Here is a 22192-nt window from a genome sequence, read left to right on the forward strand (position 1 = left end):
ACTGTGAATGTAGCCTGTATTCAGTAAACTGAGAGCACGGCTCCCTGGGAGCTCCTGCAACTGGAGCTGGCGGGGAGCTGTCATTGTGAGCGGCTCTGGGGCCGTGGAGGGGTCATCACAAATGCATACACGAGTGATGGTGGGCTTTAGCTAGGTTTGGTCTTCATGCTCTACCTTTCTTCCTCCTCTCCTTTTCTGTATCTAGACTACACTTGGCTAGGTGTCCTTGGTTAATGTTTTACCCTGTCTCTTTCTTCTAGAACTCTGAAGGTGGACTCTATGTGTGCATGAATACGTTTTTGGCCTTTGGAAGGGAACATGTTGAAAGACATTTTCGAAAAACCGGACAGAGTGTATACATGCACCTGAAAAGACACGTGCGAGAGGTGAGATACACACTGTGGAGAACTGACCTGGATGCTTCCCCTGTAACACTGCTCCAGTGTGCTTGACCATGGCGTTTTGGCTGTGTCCACGTCACTTCCGCTCATTCCCTTTGATGTTAGAAAACAAAAGCAGCGCGGTGCGTGGAAAGTCGCAGATTCTCCCCTAACCTTGCCTTAACCATTTTTATGCTTCTTCCTCTGGACTCCTCACTGGAGTTGTGAAAAGGATGTGGGTTGAATGATGGGGAAGAAGATAATATAAGTTTAAGAACACAGAAAAAGTACAGAAGATAATGCTAGACATACTCATGGGTCCAAAAGTCCGCAGTGGAAAAACATGTGGGTGTTTGTGCTACTTACTTGTTGACTTATTGATTTTTAATGAGAGAAATACAGATTTTTTGAAAATTCAGGTCCTTTTGGTTCCCTTCCTTTTCAAAGTGACCACTGCTGTGAGTCGTTGCATTTCATTCCCATGCATGTCGTTATATCTGATTTACATTGTGTGCCCATGAGCAACGTGTACTTGGACTGTATGTTTTAAAGATGTAGAGACACGCCGTCACCCTGTCACTTACAATTCTGTGTAGAGCTTCCCCGCTCAGTGTTGTTTTTGGAATCTGTGCACGTTGAGATGCCTCTGTGGGTCCTTAACCAATTTTAATAGTTATTTGGTATTCTAGCCTATGAGTACCGCATAATTTATTCTACTCTTCTGTTGTGAATCCTTCCATTGTTTCTGTTTTTTCCTACTAAAAACAATGCAGAAACCAACATTTCTATACATTTCTCCAGGGGACATGTACAAAATTTCTTTAGGAAATAGATCTGGAAGTGGCACTGCTAGTTTATAAGTTTGTTTTTCCTCATTTTTATTAGAGAAAGTTCAGTCTCTCTCCAGAATGATTGTAGCAATGTAGTTCCTCATTGTAGCAATGAGTTCCTATTTGTCCCCAGCTTCACAAACCCTTGGCCATACTCTTGCCTTTTGTTATAAAGTGACGGAGAAAAACTTAATGTTTCTTTCTGTGAGGACTGAACAACTTTTCTTATATTTATTGTCCATTTTGGTTTTCTTTTCTCTAATCGTCCTATTTATATTTTTGGCTTCTCTTTGTGAATTCATCTTTTTCTTTATATATTTGATACATTGTTTTTACATTCTGGTTATCATATATTTGTTGATTATGTACAGAATTTTCTACTGCTCTGTGACTAGTCTTTGTACTTTTTCTATGAAAAATTTTTTAGAAATGAAGTTTTAAATTCTATTCTTAGATTTAATAAGTTTTTCTCATATAAGTTATGCTATTTGTGTCTCATCTAAAAGATTGCTTCTCAAATCAAGGTCATAAAATATTTCTTCTAGCAACTTTTTAAAAAAGTAAATGTGGCTGGGCGTGGTGGTGCATGCCTATAATTCGAGCACTAGGGAGGCTGAGGCAGGAGGATTGTTGCAAGTTTGAGGCCAGCCTCGGCTACAAAGTGAGCTCAAGGCCAGCCTGAACTGCGTAGTGAGACCTTGTCTCAAAAAGACAAAAAAAAAAAAAAAAAAGTAAGTATATATGTTGTTGCATTTTAAGTTTTTAATCCATTTGTAATTTATTTTTGTATTTGAAGAATAGAAAACTTTTTGCATATTGATAACTAACAACTTTCACAATGACTTATAGCACCATTGTTTAATATTTCAAGTTGATATTCACATGTGGGTTTCACTTGTGTTCTGTTGATCTCGTTTCTCTCTGTGAAGAAAGCCTGTGGCAGGCCTTACTATCTAGTACTGTAGCACCAACACTCTCTGTATGTTCATTTCTTCCCTCTAGGACTTTCTTGGGCATTTTTAGACATTTGTTTTCCTTTTTTTTTTGGTAGCAGGAATCAAACTCAGGACCTTGTGTTTGGCAGGCAGGCTCTTGTGCTGCTGAGCTTTATCCCTACCCTGACATTTGTTTTTTCTAAAATGGACTTTGGAATCAGTTAAAAATCAGTTCATCTAGTTAAAAATATACTGTTAAGATTTTGGTTACCATCACGTTGAATTTATAGTTTAGTCTATAATTTACACCATCGCGTAAGTTCTAGCAGGCATGGACTTTCATCTGCTGTAATCACTCCTGTGTCCTTAAGCCTCTAACAATGCCTAGCTTATAGTAGGTGCTTCATAAATATTTGTTGAATGACCACTCAACCTGAGATACTTCTTTATTTACTCCAGTCTCTTTTTTGAAGTTCAATAGTATTTTGAAATTTTCCGTGAAGGAATTTATATCTTGCTAGACTTTTAAGGTACCCTATACTTTTTGTTACTCATGTTACTGTTGTCTTATTGTTTCCATATTTAATTGTTTATTGATGTTCGTTGGGGATGTTATTAATTTTCAAATGTCCATTTTGGACAGTCCTAAATGTTTGTGGATTGTTTTGAATCTTCTTATCAGTTCTGATTTGAATCTTACTTAATGTCTCTCTTTAGTTTACCTAATATGTACTCTGTTTAAGAGAAAGGCCGGAGGTCGTCTAAGTCGTAAATGCAAAGGTTACCTTTAAAATAGTTTAATTTTGGTCTGATGTTAAGATTTATATTCACTAGTCCTCTTGGGTGCTGCATGGATATTCTTAGGGAATTCACTTTGGCCCGTATATCTGTCAAGTGATAAGAGAAACTCAGAACCTTAACAACTTGCTCAGGGTCACGAAGCCAGTGGCAACATTGTGGAATGCTGACAGTCTTGTCCGGTCAGCTCTATCTCTGAAATTGTAAGTGAAGCATTTCACTCTTTAAGTGCAGTCTCCGCTCATTTTTGCTCTTTCACTCGGTCATTCCTGTTTGGAACCATTGCTCTACCGCCTTAAGTCTTGGCCTGTGACTTGTCTACCTTGGTTCTTAGGACCCATGGTTCTAAACATTCTGTCATCAGCAGTTCCTGTAACCAACCCTTGTCCCCTTGTCTTGCCCCCTTAATGTCCTGCAGAAGTCCAACCAGGTGATCCCTTAATAGGTCTCTCCGTTCCCATGCACACTGGCGTGGAAAGCCTATACCACCGTGGCATCTGGGACTACGTTTGTTTTGCATTACTATAATGAAATACATCAGGAAGGCTAACTTTGTAATGGAAGGAGATTTACTTATCTCAGTTGCTGGAGGAGGATGAAATTCCAAAAAGCAGTGTTAAGGCTCTGGTTTCCCCTGAAAAATGGCCAATGGTGGAAGAAATCACATGAAACAGCAAGCCAAAGAGATAGAATCCCACAGTCTCTTCTGAGGGCATGTCCCTTCGGCCTAAAGAGTGCCCGTGGAGCCTCACCTTTAACTGTCCCGCCACCTCCCCAAACCACACTGAGGATCAAACTTCCAGCACGTGAACCTTTGGGAGCAGGTGGTAAACAGCATCCAAATGGTAGTAAGTACTTTGTCAGATTTCTGGGTTTCCCCTTCCGTGGGCCCTCACTGCCTGTGGCCTCCTCACTGCCCTGAGTGACCACTCTGAACGTTGGATGTTTTCCTCAAGCCTTTGTTAGTATTTATCATTCTCGGAAAACTGTTTTGACTTGCATGTTACAGAGAAAATTGGGACCCAGGGACAGGAACTCGTATAACTTCCTGCTTGCATCCTGGAGGCCTGTCTGCATCTGTTCCCACTTTTGTTTCACTCCCATCTCAGCAGAAGGCTGTGGTGTATCTGTCCTCATGGTCCTGGTTCCTCCCAGCTCACAAACTGGCTCATCTGTGCATTGTACTATGTGTTAGAGCCCAGCCTTTCCTTCTCCTGGCTTATTGTCTCCCATCTTAGAATCCTCCACAAAACCATCCCTCTAATTTGTATTCTTCTGAGGTTGTAGTAGCCATTGATCGACGCTTCCTTAACACCTTTTTTCTTTTCATAGTCACTACTACATCTCCGTTAGGACTCAGCATTGAAGTCTGATTGATTTTGTTCATCTATGAAATTGCCAGGAGTGTCCATGAGCGCTTACTCACTGTACTATTTGGTGGATGTGTTTTGTCTCTGATGTTACCTGATGTTTTAAGTAATTTGAATACTTGGCCTTATTTTGCATTGGAACTGTTCCTCCCCTGCTTTCTTGGCATTATCCTTTCTCAGCTCTCCTCTTTTCTGACTGCCCTTTGCATTTTTGAAAAGTAGCATGCCTTCCTTTGTTTACTCCTTACCTATTGGCATTTCCTAAGATGCCATTTGACCAGCCTGTCTTCTTTCTCCAAAAGATGCTCATCTTCGCATCAGTGCCATCGTATCCTTCTTTAACCAGTTCATTCATTTGGAAGCTATAGCACTAGTCTGATCTCGAGTTCTCAGACAAGAACAGTAGGGATGGAAAGGATTTCAGAGCTATTTGGGAAGCCTGGATAACAAGACTTAATCATCAACACGACACAGAGGAAGGTAGAACCCAAAGGATGTCTAAGTCTCTGGAATTCTGGGGGAGGAATTATTTTGAGAAAGAGGAGAGTGCAGTTTGGACTCACTGAACTTGAGGGTACCTGTGAGATGTTGAAGAAAAAATAAAATCCAAGTCAAAGTTGACTGGTCAGATCTTTGGCGCTGGAGAGATACTAACCTGGAAGTCTTCAGCTTAGAGAAAATGGTTAAAGATAAACTATATAAGAAGCTATAAAAACTTACTCTAAGAAGCACAGAGAGTTGGCTTTTGATTTTAAATAATCAAATGTGGGAAAGGAGACTTAGGACTCCTAAGACAAAGAAGAAGCAAATGCACGGCAAAGCCTTGAGGCTTCTGGCTGCTTGGAAAGGTGCTGAGGTTGGACCCACACGTGCTGTGGTGGTTGGAAGCTTGTTCTTGTCTAATAACTGAAAAAAATACAGTGTGGAAATGGTCTCGGCCACTTGAAATTATTATCATAATCCTAATCCTATCTGAGAGTAAAATTACTTGCGTGAGCGTCAGACACATGGCCTCTATTGCTGGGCATTTGTTTATTGCTGTGGAGACTTCCACCCATCAGGGTTAGGATGGCAAACATGGCCATCTAATGTGCTCCACAATGTTTAGGAGGTTTAATCTGATCAGGGTATCAGAGACTATATAAATATTTATTAAATCCTTTAACAGTAGTTATTGATCATGCATAGGACCAAGCTGGGGATCCCCTGGGTAACCGGGGACAGGACTTTCACTTCCTGGAGCCGCAATCATTTTCCCCCACTCTCCTCAGCTCGCATGGACTCCAGCACCCCCTGGGAGCCCCTGCTGATTGAAGTTTAAGCATCTCCTTTACCTGGGCCTTTGATTACCTCTTCCCTTTCCAGAAGTGCTTTCTGTAGAAAGTGGTGAGAGGAATCAGGTGCACCAGCAGTCCTGTGCTCCACCTACATTCTGGTTATTCTAGAATCTCTAGCCCTCTTGAATATTTCTTGCTGGCCTTTTTTAAAAGGTGGGAACTTTTCATGCAACTTTTAATAAAAATTGGGTGCATTTTCTTCTAAAACTTTATTTCATATGCAACATTTTAATGATCTCTTATTTTCTTTTCAGAAGGTAAGAGGGGCATCTGGTGGAGCTTTACCAAAAAGGAGGAATTCCAAGATTTTTTTAGGTAATGTAAATAATAGCTATCAATTGTGTCATCAGGTTGTGTGTGTGCATATGTGTGTGTGTGTACGTGTACGTGCATTTGCATGTCTGATTTAAAGTAACACTAGGTTTTTTTTTTATTGCTCTACAATTTAAGGACGAGAGACTCAATTTTATTTTTATTTTTATTTATTTATTTTTGTTTTTTGAGGCAGGGTCTCACTATGTAGTTCAGGCTGGCCCTGAACTCACTATGTAGCCCAAGCAGCTTTTGAACTCGCAATGATCCTCCCAGTCTCGCCTTCCGAGTGCTAGAATTAGGTGTGCGCCCTCACGCCAGGCCAGTTTTAATTGAGAATCTCTGAAAATATTTTGCATTTACCTTGTTGTGGAGGATGGTTTTAGCATACTTAGTAGGGGCTAGTACTTTAAAGCAATTATAGTAAATAGAGAGTAATTATTATCCTGTTTGATCTCTTTTTTCATTTTACTTTAAAGAAGAGTCACTTTTTCTTTTCTGTGTTTTCATTAGCCAAACTTAAGACACTATTAAAATTTCATGAGTTTTTCCACAAATGTTTGGTGGTAGGTTCCAGTCTGGATTTCCCACACTGCATCCACTTGTCCTGTTCCCTTCTCCCTTTCCAGTCTGGAGGTTCCTCAGGGTGTCTTTGTCTTTAGCAGTGGTGACTCTTTTGAAGAGTATTGCTCAGGTATTTTGTAGAATGCTCCTTAGGTTGGGTTGGTCTGATGTTTTCTCATGAAAACTCTGAAGTTAGGAGTTTCTGGCCAGACTACTACAGAGGTCATGTGTCCCTCTCAGCGCAAGGTATCAGGAGGTACCTGAGCTTGCTATGTCTTCACACCAGTAATGTTGAACTGGGTCACATCTTAAGGTAGCGTCTGCTGGGCTTCTCACTGTAAAGTTATAATGCAGTTGATGAACATCTGGGGTGCTGCTTTGAGATTATGCTGATGTCTTGTTTCTTCTCAGCCTGTTAATGTTAGTATCCAACAGTGGATTTTGCCTTGGAACAATTGTAACTGTGGTGTTTGCCTTAATGGTGATGTTTTGATTTCGCCCTTCAGTTTTACTTAGGGAAGTGACAGTTGATTTCTATATCATGTGATTATGCTCATATATCACATTAAAATTCCGATATAATTTTCTTGGGATAAGATTGTTTGATAAGTTTTGGTTTATATGCTGCCAAAGTGAGTACTGTTTGATAATTTTTGACCAAACAGTTTTCTATTATTATAATGCCTGGGATATTATTTGAAAGAAATATCAGATTTGTTTGCATAGTATGATTTTGTTTTGGTAAAAAATTTATATGAATATGGGTATATATGTCTATATGTATGCAGGTTTATATACACAGTATACATATACATGCATATATGTGTGCACACATGTACACATAATTACCTGTGTGCCCCACAGGTTTATCCATGCACCACACATACAAGTATAACTGGGAGACTGGAAGAGTCTGGAAGAATATGCTGTAGTCTAGATTGTTAATAGTAGCTCTTTCCTGATAATAGGATGGAAATGATTTTGATTTTTCTTTTTGCTTATTTGTATTTAAGCTTTTAAAAATAACATGTGTTATTATTCTCATGAAAAGGCAAATTATTTAAAAAGTGAAATCATTGAAACAGTCATGGATCTCAGTCTCCATCCTGCTTTGATTCTCATTTACTCCGTGCTGGACCTGACTGATGGTGCTGACCTCTCTCCTGCTTCCTAAGTCCTTGTTTGCTTCCTGTGGCATGTCTGCAGTTGGCTTTTCCACCGTGGCCAGTCTTTCCCACTCACCACATGACTTTGTGACCCGACCTTAATCAACCAGCCAGACCCAGGGCAGCCCAGGATGAGTCCCGAAGCTGAAATGGTTGAGTGCCTGATGATGCTTGGTTATTAGCCTTCCGCTTCCCTTTCACAATGTAGATAATGTGACTTCTTAATTAAATGACATCAGCATGGCCTTCTTGAAGGTAGAAATAATTGAACATTTTGACTTAATGTAGTTATTTTTCATCTTTTTTTTTTTTTTTGGTTGAAGTAATTAGGTGATCTTTTAGTCTTTAACTTGGGTGTCTTACTGAAAAGATTTTGACGCTTGATTTTACATCACTGATGATGATTAGTATTGTTATTTGAAGTGCTAGGAATTGAACACAGGGTCTTTCTTGTACATGTAGGCAAGTGATCTACCAGTAGTTACATTCCTAGCTCTTTGGTTATCTTGAAGGTAAAGAATATTGTCAAGATACAGTTTAAAAAATTAAGAGAAAGCACTGAGGTTTTGTACTAAGTACTCATGGCTGCCTCTGTTGCTACCCACTGTTTCCTTCCAGTGGGCTCCCTTTCACCTTACTCCCCGTCCTGGCCTGTGACTTTCAAACTCATGGTCACTTCTTGGTCCAAAATGGCTGATGGAGCTCCAACCATCACATCCAATCTGGAAGGCAGGAAAGAGGAAGAGAAAATGACAAAACATATCTCATTTCCCAATAGAGTACCTTCCTTTTGAGTTAACTCACATCCCATGTCTTGGTAAACCACAGGCTGCATCTAAAACTCTCAAACTAGAAAAGCGCTTATTCCTAAAAAACTTAACCTGGAATTCCATGAACATTCTGGAGCTTGCTCCAGGCCCCATTTGTGCCAGTTATTTTACACCCAGATACTTTTACATCGGCTTCTTTACCCCATTGAGAACTTGGTTTTCAAGCCCGATTCTTAGTCCTTAGCAGCGGTGCTTCTTAGCTCCCAGAAGTAAGCTCTCTCCTCTTGCCACACCAAACAGCTTTGTGGTGAAGTAAATGGAATTCCTTCGTTTAAATAGGGCTTGTAAGTTAATTTCAGGGGTGGGTTGTATTCGGATTGTTTCTGGTTTAGGTAACAGAAAGCCTTAACATTTTTGCTAATTTTAAGATATATTTAAGTGACACAGAGACTTATTTCCCTCATGCGGAGGATGCTGGGAAGCAGTAAGTCCAGGCTGCTGGGGCGGCCTCATGTTCATCTGGGATCTAGACTCTTCCCATATTTCTGCTTGACTCCCTGTCCTGGCCTGTGACTTTCAAGCTCATGGTCACTTCTTGGTCCAAAATGGCTGGTGGAGCTCCAACCATCACATCCAATCTGGAAGGCAGGAAAGAGGAAGAGGAAATGACGAAACATCTCATTTCCCAATAGAGTACCTTCCTTTTGTCCACTTCTCACAGTTCTTCAGGCAGTTTTCACATTTCAGGTCAGAACTTGGACACATGTCCACAGTGACCAGTGACTGGAAAATAAACCCTGTTAACACTGAATAAAGTTGGAAGTCCCTTACTGAAGGGGAGAGGGACACTACTGGGAGGCTGCTAGTAGCTTCTGCAGTTGACATTTCCTTTTCTTAAAGGGATGGAGCTGTCTCTTCACAGAGGAGAGAACTCAGAATGCTCTGGCAGTTTCTCTTCATTTCTTTGATTAGAAAGTGCTATTTCACTAGTACTGAAGTGTGGGTGTTATGATGCCTTCCTTCCCCTTCCTGTTCCCCTTCCCGAAACATCTATCAGGTGTAGATGGCCATTGCTTGATGTTAGATTGAGTCTCTTTTTGCCTTTCGGTCACCTGATGATTTTATGAATAACTCCTTTCCCAGTGGCTTAATAGCAACATTGAGACCACTGGGTCATTTGGTTGTGACCTTCACTATTGATTTCATGAGGGCAGTAGGGAGTTTGGTTCCCAAACTGTGTTCTGAGCCATCTGGAGGGCTGCAGTGAACTCACAGGAGCACTGGGGGATATTTTAAATCTTCAAGGGAAGAGTGATGGTTGAATACTGTGTGAACCAAGCTTGATGTAGTTCTACTGTTAGGTTTTCCTGTATCCCATCAAATGACTTCATCTGTTCGTAAAGCGTATTTTTTTTTTTTTAACTTCTGGTTTCCATGGTAAAAGGCAAGAACCATGTAAAAATCCATGTGATGGAAGAAACAAAAGTGGCACTGTTCAGTCTGATTCAGAGAATTTGTACGGCGCCCAGTGTGTGTACACATCCCATAAACTGTACTTATGAAATAAAATTAACATGTATGTATTAATTTCTCAAGTGGTTACTGAGTTGTTAAAACATAGATACTCAGTTGTTTGGGCCTAGCTGCTAACTAAACACAATGCTTAGGCATTTCTGTGGCTCTGGGTGAAAAAGCTGCTGGAATTCTTAGTGATGCTATGAACCTTGAACCTTGGGTGACTTCATTAATGTTTCTAAGATGGGCAAAGACACTATTACATTGTCTTCAGGAAGCCAACTTGCAACACTAAGAGAGTTTGTGACCTTGAGGGAAAAAAACTAATGCAAAACTTAGTGTTTTATGAGAAAGAAGGGGAGATGGGGAGTTAAGGGATTTCAGGCTCCTCAGTTACCTTCAGTGTGACTATTTAACAGTTTTTTAAAGTGATATACCAAATATGGTATATTTTTAACTAAATGCACTAGCAGTTATTATACATATGTATCCGCTTGAAGCTTTATTGTGAAAACTGAAATTAGCAAGGAGAACAGGAGTTGGAGGGAGCAAGGAGAGGTGGGAGGGGAAAGTGGCGATAAAGAATTAAGGTGTGTTATGTTCACGTACAAACGCCCCATGATAAATGCAGTCTCTAGGTACTGCAAATGTGTACTATGGTCTCTAGTGTGTGGACAGATTTCCTGCACTTTCTTGTATATGATTCTTTGGGTGATTATTATAAATAATCTTATAAAATATGTGTCCTGTATTATATTGTTTCCCTTGCAAAAAAGTCCAAACCGTAACAGTTGCCAAGGCAATGTGGAATACACATCTCCTTTGTTGCTGGGAGGCATGTGGTGGGTGTCGTGCAGGGACCAGGGATATGAGAGGTGATTAGGACCAATTTCCCCCTCTGAGCTTAAGTCTAGCAGCACGTGAAAGTCATATCTTCTTTATACTCAGATCACATGGAGGATGCCCACATGATACTATGTTCTGGTTTTTTTTTTGGGGTACTGGGAATTGAACTCATGACCTTGGACTTGCCAGGCAGGTGCTGTGCTGCTGAGCTGCATCCCTGGCCCGCCCACATGGTACTATAGTCTTCCTGAAACATATTTCAGGATTGCTTGGGGCTGGGGCATCCAGAGAAGGGGAAGGCACTTTTGATTGTATTAGTTGCCAGGAATGTAGAGATTGTGAGGAGATGACAATGGTATTTGTTGTTATCTGTGGAGACCCTAGTACCGACCAGATTCTACACCAGGTGCCTCAAAACCTCATCTTGTTTATTCTTCTTAACACTTTGGTGCAGCAAGTAATATTATCAACATGAACATTAGTTCATGAGGAAGCTGAACTTGGAAGGAACTTACCTAAGTTATATAGCTAGTAAATGTTGAAGCAGAATTTTTTTTGGACTTTGTTTAGGTCTGTCTAAACTCACTGAATTCGCATAACATGAGTGTTTTCTGTGGAAAAGAGAAAGTATTATCTTATATGACCTGAGGCTCTATGCAGAAACAAAAGATTCGTACTTTGGTTACTTGAGATTGTTACGTTCACAATATTATAACAATAATAAAACTTTAAGATTAGAGAAAAGTTCACCCATTTGTTATTTCCTTTTCCTTTTTCTTTTTTATTTTGGTACCAGGAATCGAGCTCAGGGCCTTGCGCTTTCCAGGCAGGTGCTGTGCTGTTGGGCTATATCTCCATCTATGTTTGTTATTTTCATTTCTGCAGGCTTCCTTCCAATTTTTGACTATGAATAAAACAAAATTGTCTTTACACTGAAGATGCATTTTTGATTTTTAACATTAACATAGCATAAACATTTTCACGTTGCTGCATAGTTGAAATAACTACCTTTAAACAATATTCTATTGAGTTGAATATTATTCTCATTAAATATTTTATGTTCCAGTTTTTTGTTCTGTTTTGTTCTTTAGGTTCCAGTTTTTAAAAATTATACAAGTTGGGGAATTCAAATTTTTATAACACAGAATGTCTTTTTGTTATTTCCTTTAAATAAATGCCTGTGGTCATTTCTTAAACTCTATTAAGATTCTATTAATCTTTAAATTTGCCTTTTATCTAGTTAACCTCTTAAGGCTATCTTAGTATGTTGTTTGGTTCCTTATTTTGATATTTCTGATTCTTATTATTTAGAATCTCTTATTAAAATGTTCGAACTGTATTTTTGCTATATTTTATCTTTAACCTGTCTTCCCTTTGACAATTCAAGAACAGAGCTGTATACAAAAATACTTGTTTGTGTTGAAGGCATACAAGGCGATAGAAGCTAGATCCTTTGGTTCGCAGGTGACTGCTTCAGATTATAGTAAAATAACTTTTTTCTCCCCTGTCCACAGACCCTATGTTGCCACATGTGTTCATGTATCTGCTTGTGTGTGGTTTGTGCATGTGATTGGAATATAGCTCAATTGCTGTCGTTTGTCACCATAGTTCCAAACATATAAACATACAAACATGACCTGTTACGCTGGCATTACTGTGAATATGAGGCTGAAATGTCCATGTAAATATTGTGACAGGAGGTTTCCTTGATCCGTCACCTAACCTTTACCAGAGATTAACCTAGCAAAGAGGTGATGACTTGATCGACAATGGGCTAGGGGAGCTCATCTTACTGAGAGTTCTCCACAGCCTGAGGATAGCAGGACTACTCCTATGATAGGGTTCCTCCTCTGGTTCATTGTGCAAGCTCTCAATGACTGTCAAGAGTTAACTATTATTATGAAGATAATAGTTAATAAATAATAATTACTATTTATTAACTATTGTGGGCCAAGTCTCTTGTCTATAATTTTTATTTATCTTCTATGTAAACTATATGAGATAAATATTATTATCTGTACATTGCCAGCGAGGAAACTATAGGTTTTAGCGAGTTTGTGATTTATCCAAAGTAACATTAAATTCTGGAGCCAGCATTAAACCTGGTTTATGTACTCTCAAATGCATGCACCTTCTATAAAATGGCCAGTTCTTTTGAAATCAGAAGCCAGGTACCCCCCAAAATCTTAAGTAACAATCTGTTCTTTTAAATATCTTTAAGAATTCAGTCTTTCATATTTGCCTGTTCTAACTGTAGGGCTTTATGATATGACTCAGTCGTCTCCGTACATTTGTTGCAGATAAATAAATATCCACGACGTAGGAAAGATGGCAGGGACTGTTGTTCCTGGTTGGGGCAGATGGACAGTCATGTCAGTTGGAAATTGCAAATGGCACACCCTTGGTCTCATCTTCGTGGATTTCCAGCTTTCCCCACGGGAGCTGCCTTAGCGTGGGATGTTTCTGTCCTCACTTCTTGTTCTTTGTTTTTGTTTTCTCCTCAGATCTAGATACTGATGATGATTTAAATAGCGACGATTACGAATATGAAGATGAAGCCAAACTTGTTATATTCCCAGACCACTATGAAATAGCACTACCAAATATTGAGGAGTTACCGGCCCTGGTCAGTGAGTGTGCACGGCTGCTAGCTAGATGCGCGTGACTCTGTGTCAGGTGTGTGTGCGCGTGTGATGTGTGTGCATGGGGGGGAGGTGGGGGAATGAGAGAAGAGGGTAAGAGTGGGCATGAACACGAGCACATTGCTTCTCTTCTGTGACAGGGGCCTCCTAGGCTTGCGTTTCAGCACCGTGGGGCCGTATACCCACCTCACTGCCCACTCCTTCCTGTGCTGCTTGAACGTCTTTGCCCCTGACGCCGGTCTCTTCCGGGTGGGCTTGTTTCTTGTCCCCAGGTTGCAGTTGGTTGCTTAGATTTTCCAAGAATGCAGCCAACTTATGGAGGGACGGCTGGAGAGAGACAGACTTCTGATCAGAGGGATGGCAATATTTTTATCAGTTTTCTCATATTGTCCTTCCACATGAGATTTTGTTTGGAAAAGCCGAAAATGTGCCGATGCGAAAACAACAGGAACACAGTTATAAAAAGAAAGAGACATTTACAACTCCCAGGTCTGTGGGAGCTCTGGGAAACGTAAACCGGTTCTTTTCAGTTTTGTTCCCTGTGAGAACTAAGACTGCTGTCTAGGTTTTATATTTTTAGTAGTGAGCTTCCCTCCCCCTCCCCTTCCCTGCTCATTTCTTTTTTTCCAATCCAGTTTTGTGGAGCAATTGTAATTTTCCTGAACTCCTTGGAGCTGGGGATGGTGGTGATGAGGGAGGGAGGGTTGTTTTTCTTTGATTCTCAAACCCTTGTAAGTGGGCACAGAATCCCTGTGGGGCCCCTCAGTGTGTTTCCTGCTCTCCTCCTTTCCTGTATTGCTTCCAATGCCCTATCTTCTTTCCTTTTTCCTCTTTCTTCTCTTTTCTTCTTTTCCACTCTGTGTATATCTCAGCTTCCCAGAGCCAGGTCACAGGGGACGTGGGGTCAGGTGGGTTGAGGTTAGACATGCCAGTTCAGATTTTCCTTCTTCACACTGTGCCAGAACCAGAGCCAGGTCGTTAGGTCCCCCGGTCTTCTGGACGTTACGTGACTTTCCACAGCCATCTGCTTGCTTGCTGCTGCCAGCTCGGGACATTTGTGCCTAAGGTTTCCATGTTCCTAGGAACAAGGTTTCTACCATTTCAGTTCTTTTCTCCTGATCTACTTTATATCTACATATTCGCGCGCAGAAACGAGAACTTTCTGTACTTATCTATGGTTGACCTTCCACTTCTTAGAAGTAACGATCCTCTCCCATCGTCAGTGATAGTGTTCAGGAAAGCATGCAGAATTAAATTACCTCTGCTTTCTCAGATTCCCCGTGTTGACTCATGTGGCTGTTAGTTACCAAGGATAAAATGTATTAGTGGACAAAATGGTCTTGCCTCATCCCATTCCCAGAAATTATATACCAAAGCTTATGTCTCTGCAGTGGAGTTCTCACTGCCCTTGTCTGATATAACTCTTACTTTTGCTGTCAGAAAAGGAGAAACATATTATGCATAAATGTCATGAGAAGTTATTTTTCTCTCATTCAGGCTCGATGGAGTCTTTATGTGAAAAGGGTAGATAACTTTACCCCATCCCTCCTGCCCCCATGTTCTCCCTAGCCTCTGGTAAGGACCATTCTACTTTCAACTTCTATGAGTTCGTTTTTACATGAGTGAGATCATGCAGTACCACACTTGTCTTTCTATGCCTGACTTATTTCATTTAACATAACGATCTTCAGTTCTATCCATGTTGTTGAAAATGCAGGGTTTTGTTCCTTTTTGTGGCAGAACAGTATTCCATTGTGTGTATGTTACGTTTTCTTTATCCACTCAGCAGTTGACAGACACTTTAGCTGCTCCCATTCTTTGGCTATTGTGAGCATCTATAGGCAACCATGCCACAACACAGGGGTGCAAAACTTATTACAATTTCACATTCAACTCTTAGGGGCCAATTTCAGCCAGTACCAGAGCACTGCTCAACCTGAGGCCTGTGGAGACTTTGCATGGAACCATGCTGTCCTCCCTTCACTCCAGATAACAAAACCAAGAGAGAATAATGCAAAGCATAATTATAAGAGGTTGACCCTGACCTTTAGCTGGGACCCATAAGAAGGGCCTTCAAGTGATTCTCAATGATATTCTGAAAATAGTAGGTCAATATTTTATAGAGGTCCAAAAGTATGAGGAAATTTTGTTGGATGTCATCAGGAAGGAAATTCAAAGAAAAGACACAAGAGTTCATCTGAATCTCATTCAAAACCATTGTGTACCACACCCAAGAATGCCTAAAACTGATCTGAAGCGGGTGGAGAAAATCCAGAGGGGACTTGTGGAGCTCTCAGCCCTATTTTACAGGCGTCTCTGAAAGGTAGTGGGAGGTGAATTTTGATAACTGAAAGTCTAGTTATACATTTACCCCTTGTGAGGGGTGCTGTGTGATGGATTCTAAGCTTTTTGAAGGTAGGGACCTCTTCTTCACTGTGCCTGGTCAAGTCTCATCCATTGTCAGCATTAAGTGTAACAGAGAGTTTATGACCCAGAAGGATAGGACCTCACTTTCACAGCAAATCACTACCTGCTGGGCACGGAAGGGAAGACAAGAGCAAAAGAAGACGAAGCCTGTTGTTTGTCATCTGGGTGAGGCATGATGGTAGCTGAGACTCTGGCTGAAATGGAGAACAGGCAGGTTCCAAATATAGTTTTGATGGAGGATTTGTAGAAATTGCCCATGGGCTTCACGGGGGGTAGGATGGAAGCTAAGGCAACCTTTTCCATTGTGTGTTGCTTGTGCATAGGGTTAATTGTCAGTAATCCTCAAGAAAAAATGATCAGTTAATTGTGCAGGATGTTAGGGATATAGACTACATGTTTTTTTTTTTTTTTTGTCTTAGGCATTTTAAAAAACAATCCAGTAGGTTTTATTATATTCAGAGTTGGGCATCCATCAGCACTATCTAATTTTAGAATATTTTTATTACCCTAACAAATGACCCCATATCCCTAAAGCTGTCAGTCTGCAAGCCCCTCCTCTTTCCCGTTAGCTTCTAGTACTCACTAATCTGTTCTCTGACTCTGTAGATTTATTGGTCCTGGCCATTTCATAGAAATGGAATCATAAAATGTGTTACTTTGTGCTTGGCTTTTTTTATTTAGCGTATATTTTCAAAATTTATCTATGGGGCATATATCAGTATTTCATTTTCTCTTCTTGCTGAATAATACTTCATTGTGTGAACGTACTACATTTTATCGTACATTCTATTTATCACTGCTAGGCGTTAGGTTGTTTCCATCTGCTTATAAAACACTACAGTGAACATTCATTTATAAGTTTCTGTGGTTGCATATTTTCATATATTTTGGGTATATCCCTGCTTATAGAGCTGCTGGGTTTTATGGTAACTCTCTTTAATCATTTAGGGAACTGCCAAACTGTTTTCCAAAGTGGCTGTACATTTTACCTTTCCACAGAATATAAATTCCTAAAAACAGCTATAGATAGTTGATAGTTTCAGGCAAGTAGCAAATTTGATAGAAGCATATGGCTAGGATCCATTAGGTTTGGAAGGAGATAGAATCTGTCTTTCCCCTTTCCTGGTCAGTTGGTGCCAAGCAGGACATCACATATTTGCTCACGACGAGGACTGATCTGGCACAGAGAGACCTAGGCAAGTCCCCATCCAAGGTCACATTTGCACCAAATTAAGAAATGGAGCCCTGCTGCTTACATTCCATTGAAGTGCCCTTGACCACATGCCATTGTGTGATGAGGTGAGGATATTAGATATCTGGGTGCACATTTGTTAGGGGGAAAATACATCACTCGGGTAAATCCTGGGCATTCCTGTACCTAATTTCACTCTAGTAAATAATTCATCTCCTACTTTTCACCTTGCTTGCTAAGTGGTAGGAATGGTTCAATCTGATGCCTGAGCTGGAGCCTACAAACTCATTTTGGGTCCTTGTTATTTTGTGCCATTGTCTATACTGCACACTCCAGCTCAGGGAGAAATCCTAGCTAGAGCTAGGGGTGTGTGCGGGAAATCAGAGCATTGCTCTTACGGTAACTGTGATATTTGAATTTTCTTCAGTTAAGCTGTACTTATTAACAGGTTTTTAAATTCATCTTCTAGAATGTATTCATCTCTCACACTGTTTTTATACGTCACATCTGGGTTTGTCTTACAGGTAACCATTGCTTGTGATGCCGTTCTCAGTTCAAAATCTCCGTACAGGAAGCAGGACCCAGACACGTGGGAAAATGAATTGCCAGTATCTAAATACGCCAGTAACCTCACCCAGCTGGACAATGGAGTCAGGATTCCTCCAAGGTGAGGGTCTAATAGCGAAATGGGACTTTAGCTCCTGTAACTGGCCAAAGGAGCTTTGCTGTCCTACTTTTACTCTGGTGTTCTTTTTTTTGGTTTTTTTTTGGTTTTTCTCCGGTACCGGGAACCAACTCACGACCTTGCACTTGCCAGGTAGGCGCTTTGCCGCTGAGCTAAATCCCCAGCCCCCTACTTTTACTCTGAATTGTCAGTTACATATTTTCTTAGATGTTTGTATATGCAGGATCTTTCATATTTTAAGCTTGTTTAAACTTCACTGTCCCTCACTTGTGACCTTTGAAGAAATGAGCGCCCCTCCTGTCCCCATGTCAGGTGTCAGTTTTCTGACATACAGGAGCCACCTGGAGATGCCTGGAGGGCCAATCCACATTTGAGTGCAGGTACACCAGCAGGGTGCTGAGTGGCCCAGCTGCTCTGGGAAGGGTAATGAGAATGGGTATTTTTGTGTGGGTGCTGGACTTAAACCCAAAGTCTTAGGCATGCTAAGCACACACTCTACCCCCGAGCTATACCCCAAGCCCTTAAAGTACTGTCTGCAGGGGCAGTGTAGGGAGGCACCAGTGTCTGTTATTTCATGGAGCATTTCCTGTGACTGACCAATGTGAGACTTTGTTTTCCCAGATGTTAGTTAGTTATTTGGGGTGTTCTGACTGCTCTCCAATGCCTTTCCAGTGGTTGGAAGTGTGCCAGGTGTGACCTGCGGGAGAACCTCTGGTTGAATTTGACGGACGGCTCCATCCTGTGTGGGAAGTGGTTCTTTGACAGTTCTGGGGGCAATGGGCATGCGCTGGAGCATTACAGAGACATGGGCTACCCTTTGGCTGTGAAGCTGGGAACCATCACTCCGGATGGGGCAGGTGAGTGTGCCATTACCAGATTTGGGACTGCCAGTGGCCTCTTAGATTTACCCTTAGTCCTTACGGATGGCGGGTATAGGCTCTCAACTCAGCCCCAGTTTGAATCCTGCTTTTGCCTTTTATTAGCTGTGAGGTCTTGGACGAGTTTTCTAATTCTTTAAGACTTTAGTTTCATTCTGAGGATGGCAATGGTACCTTCTCATAAATATGAGCATAGAGAAGCATTTAGCCAGTGCACACAGTGAAGCTTTATAAAAGCTAGCTGCTGTTGTTAGTATCCTTGTGTTTCTGTCGTGGCTAAGAGGGCAGAAGCAGGCAACAGGATCTTTGAAGTCACTGTGCATAATTGAATCCACTACAGTAGGCAGAAGGCCTAGCATTCATTTCAGGCCACAAAACGGCCTGGCAGTGATAGAATACATGTGGTTTGAAGGACGAGAGGGGTTTCTTACTAGAGCTGCTAGCTCCAGAACCCGCTCTGTGTCTTTTGCTCTCACACAGTCTGTTCTAAAGCACAGCATTTGGCCATGTTCATACAGTTAATTTCCTCTGCCATTTTGTGATGGAAAATAAAAAATAATAACTTGTCAAGAATGAGAAACTTCATTACTGAGCAATGGCTGTAAGATCCATCACTGAATCATCCTGGACAACATTTATTAAAGATCATCTGACCAACACCCAGCCCAGTCTTTTTCCTCTTCCCAGCTTTATTTCTCTGTTTTTTCCTTGCTTTAAGGTAAGTTGGTGCTTCTAGGAGAAAAGACATGTGTTTGCCATCTTCTCCCTCCTTCTTGGTTATCTTTCTGTATCTGAATTAGCTTGCCTCTGAGTTAATTGGCCATTCCCTTCACTCACTTGTAGGACAGTTCTCGCCAACCATTGCTATTCCAGGGAGCTGCTTTAGGTTCTCACTCATTATATAACTGAGGCCTGGCAGTTAAGTCATGTCAAGGTTTTTTTTTGTTTGTTTCACATTTGGAGAATTTCCCTGCTTCCCAATTTCATGGAATTATTTTTATTCATTAAAGAAAAGTGATTGTAAGGGTCCCAGGTACTGGTACCAAGCATTTTCCTCCACAGTAAGTGAACCTACACATGAATCAGATCTCATCTTAGATCTTCCAGAGCTTAGAGAGGAAATTCAGACACACATATGGCTCCAGGTTTGCAGCACCTGGTACGGATCATTGTTCTGCAGTAGTGAGCATTGGGCGATTGTTGTATCAACCTCCCTGTCCTTCTGTGAGATTACAGAAAAAGGTTTACAAGGTAGGAATGCCTTTAGGTAAAAGTGCAAGGGGAGAATGCTGTAAGCCAGATTTTCTTACTTTCTGTGCTGTCTTGTGTAGTGAATGTATTGCTGTTATTTACAATCTATTTTTTTTTTTTTTTTTCTGAGTTGTTGCAGTTTCTCGCTATTCTGATGAACATTTTGTATATATGCAAATCTTTGGATGTGTGTCTAATTATTTCTTTATGATAGATTTCTAAGTAAAAAGGGTTGAATCTTTAAAATTTTTAATTGCTGTGTTACTCTTCTAAACAATTATTATTTACAGTCCCATTAGCAGCATATGAGAGTACCTATTTCAACAAATCCTTGACTACTTTGAGTGTTAAAACTTTTAAATAACATTTTTCTAATCTGGTAGCTTGTTTCATTTTGGTTTTCTAGGGATACTAAACATTTTTCATTGTATTCTTGGCCTTTTATAGTGCTTTTTGTAAATTTCTTAGGTGATACTTCAGTAGGTGTACATATATAGATGTTTTTCACAGTAGTTTTTAGTATTTTTTTATTAAACATATTAACCTATTATCTGCCATAGTTGTTAAGTGTCATGCATGTGTGTTTATTTGTATGTGTGTATGTGCATGTTTATGTGTGTGTGTAGTGGTTGTCAAGGAGGGAGAGCTTTTAAAGTTTGTCTGTCTTTTTTTCTTTAAGGAGGAAATGTGTATTTAGCTCATAGTTTGTAGAAGTTTCAGTCCATAATCAGCTAGCTCCAAGGCAGAGTGGCCCATGGCAGAGGGGCAGTGGTTCATGGCAGTGGAAGACAGTAAAAGCAACAAGAGAGAAAGTTTGTCTCATTTGTTGTAAAAGATAGTGCCAAGAATGATAGGATAAATATTTTTGAAGTGAAGGAGAGTATTTTGAGAGGAATTAATGGTCATGTGTCTTTTACTGTAACACATTTTTTAAACTTAAATATTCACCATATCTTTTGATTACCCCTCATTGGTTAAACATTTATAGCAATTTCTGTCAAATAGAAACATTATGGTCTGTCCTCATCCACCTTGCTCACTGGGTCTGGCACTGTGTGATTTCTTTTTCCCAAAGTCAAAATTACTATAAAAGGTAGATGTTTTGAATCACTCCTGTATATCAAGGGTGCCACAACACAATTAAAGACACTGAGAACTTTCCAGAACTACAGAAAGTGGCAAGAATGATGGGGTACGTGTGTTTGAAGCGAGAGGCAGTATTTTGAGGGTTACTGACAATGTATCTTTTATTCTAATAAATTTTTAAATTAAAAAATAAAGTGTGTCTTATATAATTGACACTATTTGGCCGTACACTCATTCAGTCATAGGCAGCAGCAATGTAATTGTACATCCTGTGATAAGGGTTCTTGAATTCATCTAACTGAAATAATGATGACTTGAAAAAAAAATAAGGTTTGCTTTCTGTGTGTGTTGTGTAGTGCTGATTGAATTCATTTCATGTTAATTCATGGTTTGCATAATTCTGTTTTGGTTCCTTTAAATCTGTTTAATAGATTGTTGGCTATAACCTACTGTTTATTTAAAAGCCAAATGAATTAGTAAAAACATGTATTAACTTTCATTAACTCTCTATTGATGAACCTGTGGACTTGGAGGCTCAGGAAGGTGGGTCCCTCTGTCTGGTGAAGGTGGGGGTCACATCCTGTGAAGGACCTCTGCCTAGGGCTTGGTCTTCCACACTCTGCGGCCCCTCAGGCTAATTCAGTGCACCAGGGACACAAATCCCAAAGTCATGGCATTTGTTTTTTAGGTCATAATGAGAACCACAACTGCCAGTAAGTGGGATGTTTACGTCAGCTCAACCAGTACATTCCTTCCCTGTGGGAAGCTGAATTATATTTAGAAGATTGCTTAGTGATTATGGAATCCAAGAAGGTTGTAGATTCAGATATTTAATGGCAGCATGACCCACTCACCCTGGCTTCCTATCCCTAAAGGAGGATGCGTCTGCTTAGTGAGAAACTCCTCAAGGCCTACCCTTGAAATCTCCACAGAGATTTTATTTTGCCCAGGAATGCCAGGCGAAGCCAGGTGGCAACATATATCATAAAAATGGGCCTCATATCCAGTTCCACTCTGGTCCCCATGGGTACAACAAACAAAATAAGAAGCAGCTCACCATACAAACAAACAAAAGCTTTCCAGTAGAGGGAGGAGGAAGACATTGTTTCGGCCGAACGAGGAGGAGGTTATCGATGGGAGGGGAGTAAGGGGACATGGAGGCAGGGCAGGATATATTTTATTCCCTCATGGAAACTACTTATTTATCT

General features: G+C 40.6%; 1 protein-coding gene across 1 annotated transcript in view; it reads left to right on the plus strand.

Annotated features, from left to right (window-relative positions):
- Positions 1-260: 260 nt before the first annotated feature.
- The window catches only part of Usp13 (ubiquitin specific peptidase 13 (isopeptidase T-3)), a gene marked incomplete at its 5' end in the record, with an annotated part of 83980 nt that continues 62048 nt past the window's right edge, over positions 261-22192 (plus strand). Inside the window, 5 exon segments of the mRNA XM_005383048.2 lie at positions 261-386; positions 5905-5965; positions 13328-13449; positions 17609-17751; positions 18442-18626. Coding sequence (XP_005383105.2) covers positions 261-386; positions 5905-5965; positions 13328-13449; positions 17609-17751; positions 18442-18626 — 637 coding nt within the window.

Source organism: Chinchilla lanigera, unplaced genomic scaffold (genome assembly GCF_000276665.1).
Source record: "Chinchilla lanigera isolate Chin_1 unplaced genomic scaffold, ChiLan1.0 scaffold00019, whole genome shotgun sequence".
Classification (NCBI taxonomy): domain Eukaryota; kingdom Metazoa; phylum Chordata; class Mammalia; order Rodentia; family Chinchillidae; genus Chinchilla; species Chinchilla lanigera.